The following is a 19,464-nucleotide window of genomic DNA, read 5'->3' on the forward strand; positions in this document are numbered from 1 at the left end:
ATTGTCAAGTCCTCAAGTATCTCTTGAGTCTGCCCCAAATATATCATGTGAGAAAGGGATTTCTAATAAAACAGAAGGTGAGATTACTTATCATGGTAAACAGACAGAAGAAGAAGCAGTCACTGAAGCAAGAGAAATTAGCATCAGGTTACCACCTAAAGGAGATTTTAGCTTGCAAGAAAATGAAGACATTCTAAGTGAAGATCCTATTGAACATGAATTTGAAATTTCATCAACAGATTCTGAGGTTGAAGGAATCACTGGTAGTTTAGATAGAGAAACCCAGAGTCGCCGATCTCATGACAGATTGCACTCAGACAGACGATGGAGAAAGAGTGACATTGGACGAATTGTGGAAGCTGAGTTGATACATTTAACTCCATCTCACTCCAGTGTTCCAGTTGAAAATTTGTTAGAAGTGAAGGCTGCATTTGATGATGATAAAAGTATCTTGCTGTCAGATGGAACGGATGAAAAGTCTTGTAAGAGGTCTAAGCAGATAGCAACACTAAAAGACAATAAATCTAGTCTAGAGAAGTCATATGGCATAGCCCATATCATTGGTGCCACATCTAGTCAGACAAATGTTCAAATACCCCAGAAAGACACTACTTTCAAGTGTAGTCTGAGTGATGTGCCCATCCTGAATGAAGGACGTGTCAGAGCTCCTAGTCAGAAGAATTTACAAAATGTATCCCAAGAGAGTAATTCTAGTCATCAGGATATGCAAACATCCCACCAACAGATTTCAAGTTTGGAAGGATACCCACAACATTCAGAGAACCCCATCAAGACAAATGATATCACTAATAATGTTTTGGCTTCAGCAGGATGGCCATTGCCATTAACTGCAGAGTGTAACAACCCTGTGGCCACATTAATGCCAACTGACACCCCTGACACACTAACTTGCTCCTCTAGCAGCATACAGCAACACACAACACCCATGGCTGCAACAAACTCTGTGGCCACAAAAACAGGAGATGCCAACCACCATCATCACCCTCACCCACCTCCCACCACCACAATCTCAGCCAACTATTACTGGACCCGGCCCCTGCCCTCCTATCCTGTCTATGGCCCTTATGTGGTAAGACCCACACATTTTTTGCCTCTAGGTGGATCCTCTGTTGCTGGAACTTCACATTTTGTACTCACATCCTCCACTAATGCCACCATCATCATTCATGCTGGGTTTTTGTTGGGAATCTCTTGTCTACAGTACATATCCCCCCACTGTTCAGCATTTTAGGAACGGGATCATCCTAATAATTATGTATATAATGGCACGTTTGTGCTAAGCACTAAATTATTTAGCATACTGTATTATATCATCGAAATGTGCTGGAGTTAATACAGTACAGTATTGTGTTTGCAAATTGTGGAATTTTTATGCAAAGGAAGATTTGTTTTATTCCATACTGTGCAATGTATTTGTGTGTGTTTGGGAGTTACGGTACTTAATCCTTTCAGTCTAATGACGTATTTATTAGTTTAATTTTGCCATCTTCAGGCTATTTTATTAAGTTTAGGAGAAAATGAATTGGAGGGGTTAAATAAAGCCTATATGAGTCCTTTTACAGTACTATTAGAGGACACTGCTTAAGTTGAATGAAATCATGTATAGACAAGAAGAATTTGATGAAAAAAAAAAAATCATTGGATTGAAAGGATTAATCTTCAGTAGATTGATCATTTTTAAAATCTGGCCTCCTTCTTGATAATGATGAAATAATTAGTCTGGAGGGCAGTAGTTTCTTGAAACTGTTTACATATGATTAACATTACTGTACACAAGTGAGTTTAAACTTGCGTTGGGTAAGTTGTGGTTATTGTTATACTACATACAGATACTTGCAATGTACTGTATACAGTACTATATTATTATTAAACTTTTCAGCTCAGTTACCTATTTATGCTATCTTTAGATAATTTTATTAATTTTGGGGTAGAGATTTTTAACTGGAGGGTTAGGTATTGCCTTTAAAAATGCTTTCACCACCATAGATCCATTCTGAGTTGAATGAAATTGTTATAAATAATCCTTGGGCTGAAGGGATTACATAATTCCACCACATCAGATTAAATTGAGACAGTTTCAAGTGATACATTTTGAAAACCTTCCTTCCCGAAACCCAGTGACTTGTCCACCAGACAGTTATGAAGTAAACTTGTGTTTTCCATGTTGATAAAGGAAATGTCCACACTGCCGTACAGGGTTATCGTAAACTTCAGTATCACATCACTCTCATCCTGGAAACAATGCTTTTCCAGTGTATCCTTGTTTTAGTAAAAATGAAATAAACCCTCTTTAAATTAATTTCCATTTACTGAATTTCAGCTTTAGTGAATTCTTATAGCCAACCAGACAATTTCCTCATATACCAAAAAGCATGGGTACCGATACACAGTAGCTTTACAATGGATGCAGCTGACTGACCAGCTCTTGGCATCAGTTTAATTCTACCTTGCATCATGTAAACATTTCCACTGCCTCTCTGCCACATAACCAGTTATTTTTATTGTTATACTGTACTTGTACTATATTACTGGACTAATTAAAAATTTTTATGATATGTAGTATGTGTATGTATATAACAGTGAGTTGTACAGTGCTGTATTGAACCAGCGAACATTAAAACACAGTATATGGACTTTAATGGTACTGTACTGTATTATACTATACAGTACTTAATCTAACAAACTGAGGTAGATACATGCTGAACCTGGGCTCATAAATTAAGGTGAATCTTGAACATCAGCTTAGCAGACTTTTGGATTTAACAACTCAATGTTCCTTCCAATAAATTGGTTATATAAGTGATTTTCTGCTTAGGGAACTTGTGTCTTGGTAATCATTCAGTATCATTCCCACCTCATCTAAGAACATTATTAACTGATCGTTGTACATAGACAGTAAAATCATTGAGATATCCTATTCTTCTGGCGGTAAACATTTACGCCTGGCAAATTAACACAGGTTTATGGTAACAGACCATTGGTGTTTGTGTGCATAGCTTAACCCCTTCAACTTGAACACTGTACGTCATTTCCATTTTATTCTTACTAATACCAGGTTAATTTATTCAGGGTTAGGGGAGATCTCTTGTGGTGAAGGGATTAATGAAGGCTGTATTTAACCCCTCAAGTTCCAAGCCTTCATCCAAAGCTGAATAAACTTCTCTGGAGATAGCAAGATATAAAATGGAAAATGTGCAGAAGGGGTTAAGGGTTTCTCTGATACTCTGGTGCATGGTCAGCTCTACTAACAAGCATGGAGATATGATTCAATATTTGCAGTCCTTCCTACATTTGGGGGTAACAAGATTTTTTTTACACTTTGCTATTTATATCACAGTGCCATCAGTTGTTCAGGTGGAAGAATTATGCCCACTTTGGAAAAGTTTATTGGGACGGTACAACAGTGTTAGCCTGACTCACTTCTTCCTCACCTCTTTTCAGCCCCCTCTCCTTCCACCTATCCCCCTTATTTTTTTCAACACTAATTCCTGGGTTTCCTGCCATTCCTTCCTCATGCTAACCTCTCTTTGTCTTACCCTCCCTCACTCCCACTCACGTCTCCCTGTCCCCCCTCCCTTTCTTATGCTCACCTCTTTATATTGTGCAGGCATATGTGTCCTCTCTGTTCATACCTGAAAAGCATCAAAGTTGAGCTATAACTGTTATATATCTGCAGTAAATAATATTTTCAAATATGGGTATAATCCTTCATTTCAGTTCTAATTGTTTTCCTTTCCACATATTGATAACATCAGCTTTTGACGTGAACAAGTATACTTGTTGGTGCGGTAGAGCTAACTATGAACTCCAGTCATTTAATAACTACAGTACAGTATTTGAAGGTGTACATGAGAGATATAATTATATCCTACCACTGGTGTGTTTTTCAGTTGTGCTTCATTTGTCATTTATACCAACTGCTTTGAACTTAATTTAAGCACTGTAAGTAAGCTGCAGCTTGTGTGGGAAGCTGTAAATACCTTGTCCGTTATATTGTAAATGTTGTTAATAGGGTTCTTTTGATTAAATTACTTGCCTACTTTCATTGTTAATGGACTGTCTTGTAAATATTGTAAGTCCATTAACTCTCTTAGGATCCAGGGGCTCTTTCTCAGCTGATTAAAATAATCGCACTGAAGCTGAAATGGAGTACTAAGTTTGTCTCAGTCGTGAGAGGGTTAATATTGATACAAATTTAACTCTTTCATTGTCAGGACAATTGTAGTATTTTCTATTTAATCTCAGACAGTTTTACTCAGCTGAGACTAAGTCACAGGAATTGCCTAATGCAGTTTTGATTTAGTTTATGTATGAATTGAATTCAAGGACTTAAACTGGAGATCATGTTAGATGGGATGTTGATGATTCCTGTTTACTTTGGTGGGCAATAATGTTTTCTTGTTTGGGCAAGTGTGAGTTTATGTGGCACTTGTGATGTCTTATGTTCTGTCTCATGTTTTTGATGGGAACTGTACAGTCAGTCATCACTTAAAGTCTGGGATGTATGCATGCAAAATACAGCTTTCAAATGAAATAAATTAAGTGAGACATGCTTCATGTTCGTGACTGGTGGATTAAAAACACACAAAACAGTCATTTGTACGTCAGAGCAACTTTACAATGAATTATGATCATTTTAAATGAAAAACAGGTTTTAACTAATCAGCGGCTTAAAAACACAGCTTTAATTGAACCAACTTTAGATGAGGACTACCTGTACAGTATTGTATATACTTTACTCAACTAGGCTCTTGCATTTTTGTCACATACAGGTACAGTTAGTAACATTTTATTAATTATTTTGAGAATTTGAGACACATTGCAGCCATTTGGATGTAATGTACATATACTACAGTACTTGATATTTAGAATCTGAATATTTCATTAAAAACATCTTTGAAGTATTTTTCTTTTGTTTTTTAAATTATTCCTTGATTATAATCACATTGCTGTCCATATAGTTCAGTCCTAAGTGACCTGTTTTCTGTCCTCTATATTGTTATGCTGTGGACTGACTGTGTGTTAAACATTACAGACACCGTCCATCACCTCACCCACAACTAGTCAGCCAGTGGGGATCCCAGGCCTCAACGGAAAAAGACTGCTGGTAAAGATAGTCAAGGCTACTGGCGTTGGCTGTGAAAAGTGTAAGTTTCATATTAATGTTCTTATGAAATGTCAAAGTTCCTGTGAATGATGCAAATTTTTGTGAAAAATATGAATTTTAACAACAAAGTAAATTCTTGTTAAGATGTAAGTTCTTGTGAAAATATATGGTGAGTTCTTTTAGAAAATGTAAATTCTTCCATTTGCCTGGTGGATAACAGTCATCATTGTGCAGTGTAATATGGCCTGTTCCGTGCTTCATTGTGGGGGAATTGATGGTCAGGAATGTAAATATGGTCTGTGGTTCAAAAGAATGAGAGTTCAGGGGAAGGGGACCGTTTGATTATTTGAATTTCGTAAAACAGAGTTATTGACCTACAAAACCCATCACATGGATGATGGAAGAACAAGAGGGCATGGATTCAAGCTGAAGAAGAGTCAGTGCCTCAGTGATGTAAAGAAATTTAGTTTTCCAAACAGAACTATTGACATCATCATCCGGACCTACTTTCCCACCCTAGGGCAGGGTGAGGAGTAACAGCATCCAGACAGCCCAAGTTTGCCTGGTCAAATGGGCCATGCTTCCATTCACTCATCATTCAAGCCCACAGAATCCTGGCTCTATTTGATACTTTAAATACTTTAAACAATTTAAAGCCACTCTCATCTTAACCCTCTCGTGCACGATAAGTTTCAGTAAATTTTCTGGCTCACGATTTTATTTGACGAAGCCGCCCAGCGCGGGAGCACACGCGCGGCAAATTTGGGCAAATGAAACACATTCTTGCCTTATTTTCGCCACCCAAAAATCCATTTATTCCCATCAAACCTTTCTCAAGGTAGGCAGTGATGTTTTTTCTATCTGATAAATAGGACCAAAACACAGGAAAACACCAAAAAAAAAGTTATTAGCCCTGGAAGCATGGTAGAGTGAAGCGTTTTCACTTCCCAACATTGCCGTTTGAATGTTTTCCATCATACAGGAAAATGATCTAATAAGTTTTTATAGAGAATTTCATCAGCTTTCTAACGAAACAAATCCGGTTGTGATACGATGTATACTTTTCGAGAAAATGGGCAAAAACTGAAAGCCATTTTCAGGAAAAATTCACGGACCTCTGAAAGCTAAATTTTCCCAGACACCTTATGTTTTTATTACATAGTAATATGCCCAAATTCACCAGCTTTCCCCATCTCCAAGAAGAACCCCATACGTGTCATAGTTCTCGAGTAAATCGAAAGAAAGTACTAGGCACTCCGTCCATGATTGACTTTCGTGATGCGCGCACGGTGTACGCAATGTTCCCACCTACGTAACAACGAATTCTTATCACAGATATTACATAGTTATGTATTGTACATACGTAGAATTTACTGCTCTTTATCACGTCCAATAGTTTTCGAGTAATTGGCCGACAAAGTGAGAGTATTACTACGAGCGTTAATCAATGGTAACAGCCGCGAAGAGACACTCATTTCCACCGCCTTTTCTCGCACAAAACGTAACATAATGCTTACATTTTGGTATTGATCATACTTAGAATTTAGTGGTATAGATCATGGTTGTTACAGAAAATCAATGTCTAATAGTTTTCGAGTAATTGGCCGACAAAGTGAGGTTATTACTCCGAGCGCTTGTCACTGATAACAAATGCGAGGAAAAAAAACATTTCCCTCGCTTTTTACCCCCCAAAACGCTACCAAAGGCTTACATTGTGGTATTAATCATACGTAGAATTTAGTGGTATTGATGATGGTTGTAACAGAAAATCGATGTCTAATAGTTTTCGAGTAATTGGTCGACGAAATGATGTTATTACTCCGAGCGCTTGTCACACAACAACCGCTAGGAACAAAAACATTTCTCTCGCCTTTTACCCCCCAAAACGCTACCAAAGGCTTACATTCTGGTATTGATCTTACGTAGAATTTAGTGGTATTGATGATGGTTGTAGCAGGAAATCGATGTCTAATAGTTTTCGAGTAATTGGCCGACAAAGTGAGGTTACTCTTCCGATTGCTACCAACTTTTACACACACTGTTTTTTCCTTGCACACCTGCCTGAAGACTATGCTACCAACTTTTTTTCCCCCTATCTGTACAGACTGTTACATCTTCCATGGATGTTTTCCTATTGTTATAACCTACTACACATAAACATAACTCTTCTATAGTTACTGCTGTGGAGATTTACTTTCTTTCTTTCATATATGTAATCTGTAGGAGAAAATGGTTATTTGTCTGAAAGTTGGAGAGGTAATGGTAATAGATTATTATGTATATCAACAAAATTTGCAGAACTCACTTCCTCCAGGGGTGTTGATCCAGTTAGACCAGGGATTTGAAGATGGGGAGTTATGTAGTGTGTGTGTGTGTGTGTGTGTGTGTGTGTGTGTTAGTGAGTGTGTATGTTAGTGTATGTGTGTGTGTGTGAGTGTGAGTGTTAGTGTGTGTGTTAGTGTGTGTGAGTATGTAAGTATGTTAGTGTGTGTGTGTGAGTGTGTGTGTTAGTGTGTGTGTGAGTCAGCTTCTCCCTGAGAGTATGAGGCAACGCTATTTTTGGCACACACTACACTCGTTCACGGAAACTCGCAGCTTGTTTGACGTATATTTCATACAATTCCATACGCATTTACACTATCAGAATCACAATAATTCCAGCCCTAAAACACCGGTAATTCTCCCCTTCCGACTTCAGGGTTGCCCCTTCACAACACTCTGTTTCATGCCGTACGTAACGCTTGCTGGCTCCATAATTTCACCAAGCCATCCACAGTATCTTTCACACAATATATATTTATGCCTTGGCTTCATTTATATACGTATTTCCACTCACGCCATATGGCCTACGGGGGGGCGGAGTGGCGAAAACCCGCTACACTGACCATGCGTCTGGTTCCAAGGCCCAACGATTGCTAACGGCCAGAATTGCTTTTCAATACATATATGTATGTTCCATTGACAATATCACGTCAGTATATGTTCACACACAATGTATTATCTCACTGAGTCAATAGGGCCTTTGCCTCGAGCGAGAGGGGGAGAATTATGGACGATTTAAAGGGAACCACGAGCTGTCAAACACCACCGCCTGACTGCTCGACAAACACTGAGGTTGGAGGGAGCGGGCTGAGGTAGATAAAGCAACGCAGCGTTGCCAATGACTTGCCTCCAGGGAGTACTGGCGGCGCTATCACGCATCAAAAAATCACGCAAATCGGCCGATAACTTTTTTTCTGACGAATATTTTTGTGCTTGAACCATGTGATTCGAGTGACTGTGCTTTTTCACAATGCACACCACGTCACGCGAATCGCGTGACTGTGCCTGGAAGTGTTAAATGTCAGGACCAACTGCCTAGCCCCGGGCTCCTGTGCTCCTCATGGGACGACGTAGGATTGGATGATGGATTGATGGATGAACAATTGAAATTATTTAGAGAGAGAGGTGGAGCAAGCAGAGAGCATCCATGTGTTTAAATCTAGACTGGATAATAAATATTTGTAGAAAAGAGTCAGGACAACACAAGCTTAGCTCAAATCCTGTATAATACAATAAGGTAAATACAGTTTCATTAAGAGCATCATCATCATCATCAGTGCCCTGACTTTTGCTTCCTACCCAAGGATGATTTGAGATGGGCTCCAGAAGATAAGGAAAGGGAAAGCATCTGTGCTATTTACTAATCCCCTAATTCTACTGACTGAAAAATTCTTTGACTATCTTACTTCTACGATGGAACACATCCTATCCATTTCTCCTTTCTGAAATCTCCATTCAGGGAGATGTGAATATTCACCACTACCTTTGGGTCTCCTCTCCTTTCACTGATCCACCTGGTGAACAAACCTACATCTTTTCTGTCCTTAATGACCTAGTGCAGCTTGTACAGCACCTTACCCATATCCCTGACCTCTTCCTTACAACTAATCCTTCTGCTTACACTGTTAATCTTTCCTCTCCATTGGGCTCCAATCACAACCTTATTACCTTAACCTGTCCTATTGCTCCGGTATGGCCTGTAGACCCTCCAAAGAAATGTTGATGGTGGCACTTTGGAGCTGCTGATTGGGAGGCCCTCAGGCATTTACTTCTTTTATTTTCCTTGGAATGATTATTGTTTCCATGGCCGGGAGCCATCTGAGTTTGCCTTGCTCATTATGGAGGTTATCTCTCAGTTATGGAAGCATACATTCCTTTCTCATATCCTCTGACTAATGCAAGAAATTCTTGGTTTAATCACGCATGTTCTAATGCTGTCCACAACAAGGAGAAGGCTCATAAAGGGGACCAGAGCCAACCCACCCTTGAATCGCATCTTTTTTATGTTTCTGCCTGGAATCGTGCTAAGTCTGTTCTTCTCACTGCTAAAAATAATTTCATCCATACTAAATGCTCTGAACTCTCCAACTCAGATTCTTCCTGCTTCTTGTGGCACCTTGCCAAAAACCTTTATAAAAACTTTACCTCATCATTCTTCTCTCCTTTTTTCTGCTCTGATGGCTCTGTAGCTATTTCTCCTACTTATAAAGCAGATCTCTTTACTTAGACTTTCTCCTCCAATTCCACCTTAGACGATTCTGGTGCAGTTCCTCCATCACTTCCCCCCCTCTGACTTCCTCATGGCTGACATTAAAATTTCTTCAGCTGATGTATTTTCTGCCACTACTGGCCTCAATTCTAACAAGGCATATGATGGGGTCCCTCCTGTTGTCCTCAAGAACTGTGCTTCTGTGCTTACACCCTGCAGAGGTAAACTCTTTCTCCTCTGTTTATCAACTTGTACCTTTCTTTCTTGCTGGAAGTTTGCTCTCATTCAGCCAGTCCTAAAGAAGGGTGACAATTCCCAACCCCCTGACTATCGCCCAATTGCTTTAACATCCTGTGTCTCAAAATTTTCGAGTCCGATCAGCGAAGTTAAGCAACGTTGGGTCTGGTTAGTACTTGGATGGGTGACCGCCTGGGAACACCAGATGCTGTTGGCATCCCTACGTGTCAAGTGGGGTTGGTGGAGGATTGGTGCCCCTCCCTGTAAAACAATTAACTCTAAGCTCTTTGCCACCCTGTTTGGGATGCATGGCATCTGGCAATGAATGAATGAATGAATGAAAACTCTTTCCTGTCATAACCTTCTATCCAGTGCTGGGCAGATGCACAATGACATGCACAATTGTGCACCATTGCGCTCTGGTGAATATCGTTTGCGCATTGTGCACTAGAGACAAAAAGGAGATGGCAAATGTAATGAGCTTACTGAAAGAAGTATCAGAGGAAATCTGTAGTAAAGACATAGAGGAACACAAAAGGTTAGGGAAATACGAGAAAAGCAAGACAAGACCTCTAAAGGTGACTTTCCAGAGTGTAAACACTGTGGAAGAGATACTAAAAAATGCAAAGAATCTTATGGAAAAAGAGGAGTTCAAAAATGTATGGATAAAAAGATGCCTAACACAAGAGGAACTGGAATTACTGAAAGAAAAAAGGGAGGAAGCAAAAAAAAAAAATGAGGGAAGATCAGAAGAGGACAAGAAGAAATTTTTTTACAAAGTAATAGGATTGCAGGTACGAAAGTGGTACACAAACAGGATGGAAGAAAAAGGAGGAAGTTAGTAGAACCATGTCATGACAAGTATATAAACAAGATGATAAAGTTGATGTACTCAAATGTGGATGGAATGATATCTAAATTACTAGAGATGAATAATTATGTCAGAGAAAATGAACCACAAATAATATGCCTAACTGAGACAAAATTAACACCAAGGATATCCAATGACATACTAAACTTAGAGGAATACAATATATGGAGAAGAGACAGAAATTTAAAAAAAGGAGGAGGAATTATAATATTAACTAAGAAAAATCTAAAAGTCAAGGAAATAAAACTAGATATACCATCACAAGTAGAACTGATTGCAGTAGAGATCGACACATCTGAAGGTAAAGTAATTGTAGCCAATTTGTATATGCCACCCAGATCAAACACATGGGAAAGAGACGAATATGAGGACCTAGCAGAGAGTACAATTCAGAGTATAAGATCCTTGCTACATAAAATGGAAGAGAAATCGGAAAGAATTATACTAACTGGGGATTTCAATACAAATATAAATTGGAATACTCTAGATATAAATAGCCAAGAAAGCTGCTGGGACCAAAAGCTCCTGGATCTCGTACAAGAGTTTTTCTTAACGCAACACGTGAGAGAAACCACTAGAAAAAGAGGACTTGATGTACCTTCAGTGCTAGATCTAATATTTACTAGGCAAGAAAATGACATTGAGAGTTTAATATATCACCCTCCACTCGGCAAAAGCGATCATGCAGTACTAAATTATAACTTCAGGATAGCATATGACATAGTAAACAGCACTGACAGTTACAAAAAGAGCCTAAACTATAAAAAGGGAAATTATCAAGACCTAAAGAAATATTTCTTAGAAGTTGATTGGAAAAATGAGCTTAGAGGACAAGATTTAAATGCTGTATATAAAAAATTTTGTGAATTTTATGAAATAGGAGTCCAGAATTACATCCCACAGCACAAAGAAGCAGATAAGAAAATACAGAAATGGTTCAATACAGAATGTAAAAAATCAAAAGAAAGAAGAGATTTGTTGTGGAATAGATACAGAAGACACAATAGTGAAAGGGCGTATAATAATTACAAACAGGCAAGAAACGACTATACAAGAATAAGGAGGGAAGCCCAAAAACAGTTTGAGGAGGATATAATAAATAAAAGTAGTGATCAACCAAAGCTGTTTTACAGCTATATCAGAAGCAAAACCAAAGTAAAAGATATAATACAATCCATCACGGAAGAGGGAATCACTTATACACAAGAGAAATATATTTGTGAAGCACTAAATAAGAATTTCCAATTAGTTTTTACAGAAGAAAAAAATTTTGAGAGGGACTATGTGGAACACGCATGTCCACACATACTACCAGATATACAAATAGCAGAAAAAGTAATACAAGAGGAGTTAAGTAGATTAGACAGAGGAAAAGCAAGTGGTCCTGATGAAATTTCATGTTGGGTGTTACGAGAATGTGCAAAGGAGTTAAGTAAACCATTATTTTTAATTTTCAAGAAATCTTTGAGTCAAGGGAAACTACCTGATATTTGGAAAAAAGCAAATATAGTCCCCTTATTCAAGAAAGGAAATAGACAAAATCCTCTCAACTACCGACCAGTATCACTGACTAGTGTTGTAAGCAAGGTATTAGAAAAACTTATAAGAAAAGCTTGGGTAAATCATCTAGAAAAACACAGTATGATAACAGAAAGACAGTTTGGTTTCAGAAAAGGAAAATCATGTGTTACTAATCTGTTGAGCTACTATGACAGAGTAACAAACACAGTACAGGAAAGGGAAGGATGGGTGGACAGTATCTATTTAGATTTCAAGAAAGCTTTTGACACAGTACCACACCAAAGACTTTTATGGAAGCTGTACCATCAAGGAGGAATTCGAGGCAAACTGTTTTGTTGGATGCAAGACTTTCTCATAAAAAGAGAAATGAGGACAGTACTAAGAGGAAACTACTCATCATGGAAAGAAGTGACTAGTGGAGTACCACAGGGTTCGGTGCTGGCACCAATCATGTTTCTAGTGTACATAAATGATATAAACAGTAACACTGGAAATGAGAGCTATCTGAATATGTTTGCAGATGATGCAAAAATACAAAGGAGAATTACTAGCACAGACTCTTGTAGGGAGCTACAAGAAGAATTAAATAAACTTCATGAATGGAGTAGTACATGGCAAATGGAATTCAATGTGGACAAGTGTCATGTAATCAAGTTTGGTAAAAGTGGAAAAAGACCTGATTGGGATTATAAGTTAGGAAATAAAACCCTATACACATCAGAAAGAGAGAAAGACCTAGGTGTGATTATCAATAACAGACTATCTCCGGCTGACCACATCAGCGAGAAGGTACGGAACATGTATACACTGCTTGCAGATATGAGAATAGCATTCACATACATAAATGAAGACATGCTAAAAAGGATAATAACATCATTCATTAGACCAACCCTGGAATATGCATCAGTAGTCTGGAGTCCTCATCTCAAAAAGCATATAGACAAGATTGAAAAAGTTCAAAGGGCCGCTACAAGATGGATACCAAGCTTAAGGGACCTAAGCTATGAAGAAAGACTAAATAAACTGAATCTACCAACACTACAGGAGAGAAGGAAAAGAGGTGACATGATAATGCTATATAAGTGCATATCAGGAAAGGAGAAAATAGACATAAATGATTACTTAACATATGGAGAAGCATCAGCAAGAGGACACTGCAAAAAACTGCATAAGAAGAGAGGTGATAAAGACGTAAGGAAATTCAGTTTCCCAAACAGAGCAATTGATCAATGGAATGCACTACCGAATGAAATAGTGTGTGCCAAAACAATTCACAAATTTAAGGATATGTACGATAAATATGGTCTAAGACACGGAACAATATGAGCTTGACTCATTCCTGTAAAGATACAATTAGGTAAGAACAAGACCTTCCGCAATATTGCGCTTTTGCACACAAAAATGTAGGTGTGCAAGAGCAAATTTAGTTGCACATGCAGAACTAAATTTTGCACTTGCACACCTGCCTTGCGCACCTGTCCTGTTGATAGTGCAGTGCGCAATCCACAGGGCACATGGTCTTGGGAGCTGCTCGCATGGCTGGACAAGGGATTGGGTCGGCTCGGGGGGGTCGCAAAGGTTCAGGATTGCTGGGGTGAGGTGGGAGGGTAGTAGCATTTCTTAAGATACTTCAACAGAGATAATGTATTTTAGTATTTTTTAAAATTATTAGTATTAATAAATAATAATAAATTAAAAAATTATTATTTATTAAGAGTAGCATATGCAATTCCTTACAAAAATCACTAACACATATTATTTATATCAAATATCTACAGCCTAATAAGTTATTAGGTTGTGGATATTTGATTTAAATATGTTTTAATGATTTTTGTAAGGAATTGCATATGCTATTGTATATCTGTGTTAAATTATTAAATAAAACGTCTCGAGAAAATGCAGATAAAATAAAACTGGCAACATCACAGCCTTTGTTTCCCTGTCCCTCCGCTGAGTCCGCTCCACCCACTCCTCTGTTTGAACTTCCACGAGTTAACAACACCTTGCTCCAGTCCTACTGCCTTAGTCACTTAGTGTGTCAAATGAATCATTTTATTTCACTGTAAATAATGGAGGCGATTTGTGTGAATTTTTCTCTTTGAAGGTTGGGTTGAAACAGGGATGTGTCATGCCTCAATGGTTGTTCAATCATTACATGGATGGGATAATAAAAGAGGTACAAGGTAGGGCAGTGGATGTTGGAGTGGCCCTGGTGAGAGAGGGTCGTGTTTGGAAACTCCCTGTACTGTTGTTTGCAGATGATACTGTATTGTTGAGTGAAGATGAAGGGCAGCTGCAAGTCTTGGTGGATGAATTTAGGAGAGTGTGTAAGAAACGGAATCTAAAGGTGAATGTAGGGAAGAGTAAAGTGATGATCTTCGAGAGAGGTGAAGTCAGTGAATGTACAGTGAGGTTTGATGGTGAGGAAATGGAAAATGTGAGTATGTTTAAGTACTTGGGTGAGGTGTAACGATGGAAGTTTGGAGGGTGATGTGCTTGAAAGGGTACAGCTTCGAAGAAAGGTTGCTGGTTCCTTGAAAGCAGTGATAAGAAACAGGGAAGTGAGCTTGGAAGTGAAAAAGTTACTACATGACAGTATTGTGATACCAACTCTAACGTATGGAAGTGAAGCTTGGACATTGTTGGAAGGACACAAGTCAAGAGTGAGAGCAGTGGATATGAGTTATTTAAAAGGAGCCTATGGAGTCACATGCAGAGGCAGGCTGACAAATGAGGATATAAAGGAACGTTGTGGTGTGAAGGAAGCGTTATGAGGAACACACTGAGGTGGTTTGGCCATGTGGAGAGGATGAAGGGTGAGAGACTGATGAGGAGAGTGTATGTGAGTGAGGTAGAGGGGGGGAGAGGGAGGGGGAGGCCAAGGATGAGATGGAGGGATGGGGTGGAGAGGTATATGAGAGAGGGGGATGTGAGCTGGGAGCAGGGCAGTGAAATGGCAGGGGACAGGGCGACGTGTTTGTGGTCACCCCTTACGGGATTGAGGCGTCTGGCAATAGATAGATTTGTTGTTTGTGGCCAGTGGCCACCCCGTATGGGATTAAGGCGTCTGGCAATAGATAGATAGATAGAATAATAATAATTAAAGTAAGTATGCTAATTTCTTTAAATATCTCAATATTTTACAGGAATTCCCACCCCCCTGGGGGTAGGGGGTTCTTCAAGAATACTCCCCCAGTGTCCCTGCTTGTCGTAAAAGACGACTAAAAGGGTTGGTGGAGGGTTAGTGCCCCTCCTCAGAAAACAACTAACTAAAATGACAAACAATAAGCCTTGGACAAGGACTGACCAAAAGATGACGACCAAGGACCGGACAAAGGACATGGTAATCGGAACGTGGAATGTAAGGGGAGCGAATGATGAGGTGAAAGAGAGAGAGATTGTCCAGGTGCTTGAGGGTGTGAAAGTTGATGTATGCGGAATAACTGAAACGAAATGGTGAGGTGAGAGAATGGGAGTATGGATGGGGTATATGTGCAGGAGTAAGTAAGAATGACAGGGCAAAAGAAGGAGTATGTATAGTTGTGAGTAAAAGATGGAAGAAGAACATAAGAGAGTATGGATCAGTTGGGTCAAGGATTGTGATGGGTAAGATTGAAAGTTGGAATACAAATGTGGGCTATTGTGTGCGTGTATGCGCCAACGCAAGATCGTGCAAGCAGAGTGAGAGAAGACTTCTGGACAAATGTGGAAGTGTGCATGGATAAGTTTGGAAGGAATGAGAGAGTGTTTTTGATCGGTGATATGAATGGTAAAGTAGGGAATGTGAAAGTGGATGGAATAGTTGGTGAGTGGGGTGTGCCTGCTGAGACAGATGAGAATGGTAATGTGTTAGTGGACATTTGTGCTGGGAGGGGGTTGGTGATAGCCAATACCCTCTTCAGGCACAAAATGATCCACAGGTATACGTGGCGAGTGATGAGAAGGATGGGTGGTAAACTGAATGAAAGGAAGACAATGATTGATTATGTGTGTGTGGATGAAAGGATGCGAAAATGTATAATGGATGCAAGAGCTTTTAGAGGTTGGGGGAGTGGACTTTCTGACCACTACTTGGTGCTGGCCAGAATTAGGATCCAAGTAAGACGGAGAAATAGAAGATGGGAAAGACGAGAGGAAGGAGTAGTTGCAAGGAGAGTGGAAAGGTTACAAGAGGATGAGAAAAAGGCAGAGTATAAGAGAGAAGTGGAGGAACGATTGGGCAAATATGAATTGGAGCAGATGGGGGACGTGGAAGGTGTGTGCAGGATATTTACAGACGAAATATGTGCAGCATGTGATGTGGTGTGTGGGATGAAGAGAAGACGGAGGGGTGTGCAGGGAACAGCATGGTGGAATGAAGAGGTGAAACAGGCTGTGGCACAAAAGAAAAAGGCATACAGTGAATGGATGAGAAATAGGGGCGTGGAAGAAGTTGAGAGGCGGAAGAGAGAGTTATATGTAGAAAGAAAGAGAGAGGTGAAAATATTAGTAAGAAGAGAGTGGATGAGGAATTTGGAAGGAACTTGAGTGCAAAGTGGAGGGACTGTAAGAAAATGTTCTGGAAAGAGGTGAAAAGAGTAAGACAGGGTGGAACTGAAGTTAGCAGGGGAGTGAAAGATAAAAATGGTAGATTACTAGTGGAGATGGGAGAAAAAGTGGGCAGATGGAGAGAACATTTTAAGGAATTGTTGAAACTAGAGGATGGAAGTAATGCGAGTATAAGTGGCTGGGGAATGGCTGGGAGAAGGAGGAAGGTGAGAAGACAGGAAGAAATCAGTAGGATAGAAGTTGTGGAAGCAGTGAAGAAAGTTAAATTGGGGAAAGTCCCAGGAATTGATGGAGTGTGTGGTGAAATGCTGATGTATGGGGGAGAGATAGTAGTAGAATGGATGTGGAAAATGTGCAGATTGGCCTGGGAGGAAGGTAGAGTCACGGAGGATTGGAAGTCAGGTATAATTATTCCCTTGTATAAAGGAAAAGGAGAAAAAGAGGTGTATGGTAATCATATGGGCATCTGTCTTCTTAGTATAATAGGAAAAGTGTATGGTAGGATACTTATTGACAGAGTTAGAGAAAGAACAGAGGAATTAGTTGGAGAAGAACAGGGAGGCTTTAGGAAGGGAAGAGGTTGTGTAGATCAGATATTCATTCTTAGATCTTTAGTGGAAAAGTGTCTAGAGAAGGGAAAGAAGTTGTATGCGGCTTTCATGGATTTGGAGAAAGCATATGACAGGGTGGATAGACAAGGATTGTGGAAAGTATTAAGAATATATGGAGTAGATGGGAAATTGTTGAATGCTATGAAGAGTATGTATGATGGTGCTAAGGCTGTAGTGTGTGTGGATGGTGAACTGAGTGAATTTTTCTCTTTGAAGGTTGGGTTGAAACAGGGATGTGTCATGTCTCCATGGTTGTTCAATCTGTACATGAATGGGGTAATAAAAGAGGTACAAGGTAGGGTAGTGGATGTTGGAGTGTCCCTGGTGAGAGATGGTAGTGTTTGGAAACTGCCTGTACTGTTGTTTGCAGATGATACTGTGTTGTTGAGTGAAGACGAAGGGGAGCTGCAAGGCTTGGTGGATGAGTTTGGGAGAGTGTGTAAGAAATGGAATCTAAAGGTGAATGTAGGGAAGAGTAAAGTGATGGTCTTTGAGAGAGATGAAGTTAATGAATGTACAGCGAGGTTGGATGGTGAGGAATTGGAAAATGTGAGCATGTTAAATACTTGGGTAGTGTGATGAGTAAGGATGGAGGTTTAGAGAGTGAAGTGCTTGAAAGGGTACAGCAGGGAAGAAAGGTTCCTGGTTCCTTGAAAGCAGTGATAAGAAGCAGGGAAGTGCGTATGGAAGTGAAAAAGTTACTACATGACAGTATTGTGATACCAACTCTATCGTATGGAAATGAAGCTTGGACGTTGCCGGAAGGACACAAGTCAAGAGTGAGAGCAGTGGAAATGAGTTATTTAAGAGGAGCCTGTGGAGTCACATGGTAGAGACAGGCTGACAAATGAGGATATGGAAGCGTTATGAGGAATACACTGAGGTGGTTTGGCCATGTGGAGAGGATGGAGGGTGAAAGACTGACGAAGAGAGTGTATGTGAGTAAGGTGGAGGGGGGAAGAGGGAGGGGGAGGCTGAGGATGAGATGGAGGGATGGGGTGGAGAGGTATATGAGAGAGGGGGGTGTGAGTTGGGAGCAGGGCAGTGAAATGGCGGGGGACAGGGCAACTTGGAGGCGATTTGTTTGTGGCCACCCCAAACGGGATTGAGGCGTCTGGCAATAGATAGGTAGATAGAAGTATGCTAATTTATTTAAATAATGTATCTCAATATTTTACAGCAATTCACACAAATATATGCAAATGGTTTGCACTTGCTTTTTGCAACGTTGTGCAAGCTAAATATTAGTCAGATTGCGCATTGCGCATGTGCAAGGTCCTTTTTCATTTGCGCTTCCTACCACTGCTTCTTTCTGATCATTAGTATGGGTTCTGTCAGGGATGCTTAACTGGTAATCTTCTCACCTACCTTTCAGACTCTTCGTTATCCTCTTTTTGGGACTTTGATGAAAGCTTTGCCATTGCACTTGACATCTCAAAGGCTTTTGATCGAGTCTGGCATAAATCTTTAATTTCCAAGCTCCCGTCTTATAGTTTTATCCTACTGTCTGTTCCTTCATCTATAGCTTCCTTTCTGGTAATTCAATAGCTGCTGTTGTAGGTGGCCATCGTTCTTCTCCTAGATTTGTCAGTAGTGCTGTGCCTCAGGGTTCTGTCCTATCACCAACTCTCTTCCTTTTATTCATCACTGTCCTTCTGAGCCATACATCTAACTCTATTGACTCATACGCTGATGATTCCACACTTCTCCTTTTCATTTGGTTCTCACAACGTCCATCTCAGCAATTACTTCAATAAACAGGGGATGAGGCTATGGCACACCTAATGTCTGATTTGGCTTATATCTCTAACTGGGTTAAAAATAATCGTTCTGTTTTTAATGCATCAAAAACTCAGTTCTTACACCTGTCAACCCAATAAAATCTTCCACAGGAGTACCCACTGAAGTTTAATACTATGCAGCTTAATTCTGCATCATCCTTAAATGTACTTGGGGTTTCATTCACTCAGGACTATCCTGGAAAGATCATATTACATCTCTTGTAAAATCTGCTTCG

The 19,464-nt window shown here is 39.7% G+C and overlaps 1 protein-coding gene across 2 annotated transcripts in view; it reads left to right on the forward strand.

Annotated features, from left to right (window-relative positions):
• Window positions 1–19,464, forward strand: part of LOC145409683 (uncharacterized) — a 410,883-nt gene that overhangs the window by 125,499 nt on the left and 265,920 nt on the right. For both annotated transcript variants that reach the window (XM_080280035.1, XM_080280036.1), the window contains exon 5: window positions 5,057–5,168. In XM_080280035.1, coding sequence (XP_080136161.1) covers window positions 5,057–5,168 — 112 coding nt within the window. The remainder of the gene's footprint in view (window positions 1–5,056; window positions 5,169–19,464) is intronic.

This window comes from Coenobita brevimanus, chromosome 82 (assembly GCF_032717465.1).
Source record: "Coenobita brevimanus isolate Jiangsu-jjx chromosome 82, ASM3271746v2, whole genome shotgun sequence".
Taxonomy (NCBI): domain Eukaryota; kingdom Metazoa; phylum Arthropoda; class Malacostraca; order Decapoda; family Coenobitidae; genus Coenobita; species Coenobita brevimanus.